Source organism: Arachis ipaensis, chromosome B05, assembly GCF_000816755.2.
Source record: "Arachis ipaensis cultivar K30076 chromosome B05, Araip1.1, whole genome shotgun sequence".
In the NCBI taxonomy this organism is placed as follows: domain Eukaryota; kingdom Viridiplantae; phylum Streptophyta; class Magnoliopsida; order Fabales; family Fabaceae; genus Arachis; species Arachis ipaensis.
In genome coordinates, this window is record NC_029789.2 from 133,630,585 (window position 1) to 133,637,609 (window position 7,025).

A 7,025-nucleotide genomic window follows, 5' to 3' on the forward strand; every position below is an offset into this window, starting at 1 on the left:
AAGTCAAAGAAAATTTTATAAATAAGCGTTTTTTAAATAAAGTTAACAAATACTTTATAAATGAATGAAACAGAAAACATAGGTTAAAAATACACTACATCCTAATTTAATGTTACTAATTAAATTTAAGATTAATTTACTCTTTTAATCCTATTAATTCACATTGTTCACAGATTGTCCAAAAATATTGTTAGTACCTGTATTTTTCCAAAAAAGAATTATAAACAACAAATCACAAAATAAAAAACAAACAATAGAAAAGACATAATTAACCCCTGCATACACTTTAACAAAATAAAGCTGGTCTTATATACAATTAGTGAAAATTATCAAAATTTAATATCTATAATATGTATATTATGTTTAATATTAGTATCAAGGGTTTAACTTAGTTAATTTACCTAGAGTGGTTAATAAGAGTTAATTAAAATTAGTAATATGTTATAACTAACTAATTAGGTGGTTAGATATTAATTAGTTCTCTTACTATATATAATTGTACTTTAGCAGAGTGTATGTATGATTAGGGTTGGAAGTGAGTCAAGCAAGTTCATGAGCCAGCTCGAGCTCGACTCGTTAACAGCTCGATAAGCTAAGGTCATGAGCTGGTAAGCCAAGTTTGAGCTTGGAATTGAGCTCATAAATTAAATGAGTCGAGCTTGAGCTTAGATAAGCTCAGCTCATTAGCTCGTGAGTTGGCTTGATTATATATATAACAATTTTAATTATTTAATATTTATATTTATTTTTTACATATAATTTTAATATAAGACATAAATAAAAAATTTATAATTTATTGATAGATAAATAATATATAAAATTGATCTTTTTAAATATTTTTTAAAATATATAAGTTATAATTTATTGATATAGAATTATCGATTCCTATTATTTGAGTCAATTCGTGAGCTCGAGCCAGCTCGTGAACTTTCGGTGAGTCGAATTTGAACTTAAGAAATAAGCTTAATTGTTAATGAGTCGAGTTATGAACCAACTTCAATTTTTGTAAACCGAGCTTGAGCTTATTTAGCTTGGCTCAATTCGTCTCAGTTCCAACTCTAGATTTTGGATAGAAGAATCAAAAGATGCAGTATAAATTATGAAGACGGTCATAACCTAGATATAATTAAGTCGCAAAACAGTTCAATAATCAATTAGACGTTCAATAATCAATAATTAGCAATCCAACAATCCAGTAGCACAACCACAAAATCACAAAACAGTTCAATAATCATCAATCCAGCAGCACAAACACAAATAACAAAATCACAAAACAATAAAGTATGAAGACAATCACAATCTAGACATAATTAAGTCATAAAATACTTCAATAATCAATAAAACGTTCAATAATCAATAATCAGCAATCCAGCCGTACAAACACAAACAAAAAATCACAAAACAGTTCAATATTCATCAATCCAGGATCACAACAAACACAAAATCACAAAATACAAAACAATAAATCATGAAAACAGCCATAATTGTGTTTTCCATTCGAATCGGCCGATTCTGATTTGATTGGATGGTTCAATACTCACGGTCAGATCGATCCAGTTTTCAGATCCATGTTCATTTCAGACTTCAGAACCTTCACTAGGCCTGGTTGCTGAGTAGGGTCTGGATCTGGGTCAGTCCTTGCTACAAGAGAAGTGTGAAATGAAGCAACAATAGAGATGGGCCCAATCGGTCACCAAAAACAAAAAGAGAAAGGGCCAATCAAGAGTTGAAGAGAGAGGAAGCCCCTGTTTGGAATGATAACACAGTAGGAATGAGGAACCAAGAAAGGGGGTGGGTGTTGGCGGTGTAATTCTCATGCACAATAATCATTTCTGTCTCGTACCTTCTTCAATTTCTCTAATTCTCACTGCATTAATTCTTAATTCTGTGTTTGTGAATTCATCTCTTGATTGCAAGAATGTTGTCATTGTTCTCATTCTCACTCTCACGAATCATGTTAAGGTACTCTCCTTATTCTGTTCCCAACTCCGTTTTCCGTCTTTGCTTCCCTTCAACTTCATCCCTACACTCTAACTCTCAGTCCCAATCACTTGATAAATATATTGATATCTTCACTCGCTTGCTCTCTATGCGTCCTCCTCCATCCATCAACTCTTTTAACATGATTTTGGGGGCTCTTGCCAAGAGGAACGATTTCCCCGCCGTCCTACCCCATGTTCAGCTGTTGGAAGCCCGGGGATTTCAGTTTAATGAAGTCACTTATGTGACCTTGATTCAGGGACTCTGTAAGACCAGACACACATCAGCTGCTATTCAAGTGTTGAGAAAGATCCCAATGCATGGGATTGTTCCTAATGTCGTCATGTACAGCACAATTATTGATAGCCTGTGCAAGGCAGGACTTGTGAATCTTGCTTTTCGTTTATTCTCTGAAATGCTTGCTAAGGGAATTTCTCCCGATGTTCAAAGTTACAATATCATGATTAATGGCTTCTGCAAAAGTAAAATGCTCGATCAAGCCTTGAATCTCTCTGAAGAAATGCTTCATAACTACTTGGTTCCAAACACGGTAACTTACTCTATTCTTATTGATAGCTTGTGCAAATCAAAGAGAATCTCTTGTGCTTTGGAGCTTTTTGGCAAGATGCATGATAGAGGTCAAACCGCTAATATAGTCACTTACAATTCCTTGTTGAATGGGTTGTTCAAAAACAAACAACTTGACAAGGCACTTATGTTATTCAATCAAATGAAAAAGAGTGGCATTGATCTAAATATAAACACTTACAGAGTACTTATTGATGGCCTATACAATGCAAAAGAGATTTTTCAAGATTTTTGCGTTATAGGCTGTCCTCCAAATGTGAGGGCATACAATATTAAGATCGATGGGCTCTGCAAAAAGGGCTTATTTAAAGAAGCATTGACCCAGCTGTCGGAAATGGAACACAATGGTTGCTTACCAAATGCTGTGACTTTTGTAACTGTTATTCATGCTTTGTTTGAAAAAGATGAGAATGACATGGCAGAAAAACTTCTTCGGGAAATGATTGCCAGGGGCTTATTGAATTTAGATAAGAAGGTAAGATACATCAACTGAAATTGAAATTACATCTCCAATGTTGCTGAATATTATCATAGTTCTGTAAATTCTGTGTCTGTTGGGTCAGATGACTTTGGCAATGCCATAACATCAATTAATTTTGCAATTGCTATCATCCTTTTTAATTCCATTGCTTTGTTGATTCTTTAGATGATATTCCTAGTTATAGCTTACAGTTTTAGTGTTTAAGCTCTCTTTATAGCAATTGAGTGTTCTTTACTGTTATTCTACGAGATGATATATTTATCATGCCAAGCAAAACTAAAAAGATTGAAAATTTTGTTTTGTTGTTTGTTCTCTGATATTCTGCTATCCAACTCATTTTTCCTTTTATATATATATATCAAACTAATACCTATGACTGTTTTATCATAAACCATGAACTATTGTTTATTTGATTGAATCCTCCAGGAATTGTCTCAAAAGGAAATTTAAGTAGGTATTGAGAATTTATTCTTAGGCCATGTGGTTTTCACTTCCATCTTAAAAATAAACCCACCTTCTAAAATGCATGTCCCCTCTTTTCATCAGCCTAAGCAACATCAAGTTATTATCAAATACTTTTTCAGAGACATTATTCCATTGTCTCTAAGTCTCTGTTTATAAGCATTTTCAAAAAACTCTTACTGGCTTGGAGTTTTGTTGCGTGGTGTTGTGATGGGGATGTTAAAAATGAAACAATACAGAATTCTTTGGAATTGCATTTGATTTTATTTGGTGAATTTCTTTGCATAATTATTGTATTTATTTATTTATTTATTTTCTATCAGATGTTGGACTATGATATAGCTTCACTGTTCATATTTATGAAACTGATTTTGATCTTGTATTGGTGGTTAACTTAGATTGAGGCTTGACATGGCTTTCATCCTTGTTACATATGGGTAAATATCAATCTACCATGTTACATGTATAAATTTAACTGGCTACACATTAATCCAAACAATGTTGAAGCTCTCTAGTGTGAATTTTCCTTTATACTTTGATTTGTGTTTGGCCTCTTCGGAATCAAATTTAATACTAATGCTTTACTTTAAAATTTTGTTTGGTAAATTTTTATTTCAAAAGTCAATTACATTATTTTTGTCAATTCGACTTATTCAGCCATCATAACCTATATGTATAATAAATATGTTATGTAATTTATGTAATTATACTACAACTTCTATGTTATTATTTTTATCGTATTTGTTATGTATATAAGAGCATTTAAGTAAATTTTCCTTTGTTGGAATTTCACATGTTCCTCACTTCCTCCCCATTTTTTCAGGGAGCGGGTGATGGATTCCCATTAGTCCTCCGTCCCAGATAATCACCGCAAGTATCTACGGGTGCAATTGAATGGAATTAAAGTTAATCAGAACATATTTGAATTGAATAAAAGTTAGCAGACCAATCTGTCTTATTTCATGCGATGTTTTTCAACTTCATATGTTTGGCTGGAGTGAATATTTGAATGGAATTAAAGTTATCACAACAAATTTGAATGGAATTAAAGTTAGGAGAACAAGCTGTCATATTTCATGCAGAGTTTTTCAGAACAAAAAGTTACTAAGAAGTTTGGGCGGAGTGAAGGGTTAAATGGAATTAAAGTTACGAGAACAGATTTGTGTTGAATGTTAGTATACTAAATAGATTTTGATAATCAAGGGTGTGCTAGGACTAGTTGAGAAGTGGTTAGCCATTAAATAGTTTGTATTTGGACTAGTTGATACTATTTAACAATGACATCTAGAAATAGAAGATTGACAAGTGTTTCCTATGTCAGCGACAGTTCTAATGTCATGGGGGAATGTTTTTCATAGTCTTGTTTTTTAAACTTTAAGGTTGCGTTTGTTTAAAAGAACGGGACACTGAGACAAGGACACATAGATACAAAGTCGTGTTTGATAGATGAGACATGGAGAGACATTGAATTAGACTCATTTCACTCATTCTACTTGAGAATGGATCGCATTAATGTACTCTTTTGAGTTGACCCAGATGAGCGTATTCAGGATGGTCACTAGTGCAACTTCCGCTTTCTTCATGTTCATTACAGCTATATCAAGTCCATCAATCACTTGCTCCTCGTCAATTTTGAACTCAAATGGCTGCTCATCATCGTGACCCTTCCTCACAAACAGTCCCATCTTGCAGCTTACCAATAAGTTTCACTGCAACAATGAAAATAATGAATTCAACAACCACAACCAATAAGATAGTAAATCGAATAAAAAGAATCATAATGCTGACCAAGAGCTTTACCTTGAACCACAGCTCCATCATTGGGCCTTTCATACTTCATATCCCTCTCCCTCGTTCAGGGTCTTCTTGAGAACCTTCTTATCCTTGGTTATGTCGGATACAACCTTCCAAGATACTAACTCGAGATCAATTTGCAGAGAAGCATTCCGAGGCACGGCACCTTCATCACCTGATGCTGGCCTTCCATTCTCACCAAACGCATCTGCAAAACTAACATGCCAATGAACTTGCACAAGCAAAATATGTCATGTACGTTGATTCTGTTAACAAGTTAATCTAACTCACATTCTGGCTTCACGGTCAAGATGACTCTCTCTCCCTTCTTCATTGTCTTCACAGCCTTGGCCAATGCAGGACAGAAATAACCTGCACAACAAGAAAAAGCCACATATTATTAGTACATGCAAAATAAATCATAAACCAATTAAAAGCACCACGTATTATTAGTACTTGCTCTTTCTCTCTCAAGCACATCTTCTTCTATGTTTCTGCATTACCATATCGGACGCGTCTTCCTCGACCATTTCATCAGAACTTATTGAAGTTGTGGATTATTGAAATCTTCCATCCACCAGTTTATGGGGGGATATTAAATTTTTATTTTTATTTGTTATCTTATCTTTTTTTTCTAGAAACATAATTTGTTATGCTTATCTTCTTTTAAGTTAGTTATTCTTATCTTTTTCTAACAAGTTAGTTATTCTTATCTTTCTCGGCACTGGATTCGATGGTCCCAGAACGTTTGGACCATTAAATGGTCCCAAAACAAAACATGTTTTTAAAATTTTTTTATAACTGCTAAATAGTCCTTATCTAATTTTAATTACAAATTAACCCCATATATTTTATTTAATCATAAAAATTATTTTTTATTTTATAAATTATTATTTTATCATTAATCTATTATGTTTATTAACAATAAAAAACAATTGGCTATTCCAATCGATTAAAAGATTATATTTGATCCGTGACGTTCATCCAAGACTGTGAAATCGTGTTTCTTTGAAAATCAATCAATTGGACTACAGGTTGTCATCACAAAACAATCGATTGAAAATTGAAAGGCAGCATGATTTTCGCAAAAATCAATTGATTGGTCATATTACCCAATCGATTGAACGATGACTAAAATGTGGGTTTTTTATAATTCAATCGATTGTTTATACTACCCAATCGATTGAATGCTTCAAAACGAATATGGATTTGCCAAATTCAATCGATTGGTTGTACTACCCAATCGATTGAAGTGTGTACTACGCCTATTTCAATTTTGTTATCGTTTTTATAAATTATTATCTTATTATTCATCTATCTTATCTTTAAAATTCTATCTTCAATCACATTCACATGCTCAAGTGAATAAGCTCAAGAAGACAATGTTATACGAATGCAAAATTGACATCACAGTTCTAAGATCTGAATATAGCTAAAACCAATCGATTGAATTCGGCAAATCCATATTGTTTTAATGAATTCAATCGATTGGGTAACACAACCAATCGATTGAATTGTGAGACCTCAGGTTGTTTTGAAGCATTCAATCGATTGGGTAGTATAAACAATCGATTGAATTATAAAAAACTCATATTTTAGTCATCGTTCAATCGATTGGGTAATATGACCAATCGATTGATTTTTGCGAAAACCATGCTGCCTTGCAATTTTCAATCGATTCTTTTGTGATGACAACCTGTAGTCCAATCGATTGAGTTAT

General features: G+C 33.1%; 1 protein-coding gene and 1 long non-coding RNA gene across 3 annotated transcripts; one reads left to right on the forward strand and one right to left on the reverse strand.

Moving 5' to 3' along the window:
- Positions 1,193-4,889, forward strand: LOC107644261 (pentatricopeptide repeat-containing protein At1g63130, mitochondrial-like). 2 transcript variants are annotated; one of them, XM_016348082.2, is made up of 3 exons: positions 1,193-3,043; positions 3,910-3,948; positions 4,335-4,889. In XM_016348082.2, exons 1-2 carry the CDS (start codon positions 1,919-1,921, stop codon positions 3,919-3,921), a joined length of 1,137 nt encoding a protein of 378 aa, XP_016203568.1. In that variant the 5' UTR covers positions 1,193-1,918; the 3' UTR covers positions 3,922-3,948; positions 4,335-4,889. The 2 variants fall into 2 exon arrangements, with proteins under 2 accessions (XP_016203568.1, XP_016203566.1); XM_016348080.2 differs by lacking the exon at positions 3,910-3,948 and having other exon boundaries at positions 1,197-3,043.
- LOC110262562 lies at positions 5,442-5,735 on the reverse strand. Its single transcript, XR_002347347.1, has 2 exons — positions 5,597-5,735; positions 5,442-5,513 (listed from the first exon to the last, which is right to left on the reverse strand). It is a non-coding gene; the product is annotated as an uncharacterized LOC110262562 (long non-coding RNA).

Bases quoted from the DNA above. Each gene is read 5' to 3' on its own strand.
- LOC107644261 (XM_016348080.2), top strand. From the start codon at position 1,919: ATGTTGTCATTGTTCTCATTCTCACTCTCACGAATCATGTTAAGGTAC. The intron at 3,044-4,334 runs GTAAGATACATC...CCATTTTTTCAG, and splicing joins TATTGAATTTAGATAAGAAG to GGAGCGGGTGATGGATTCCC.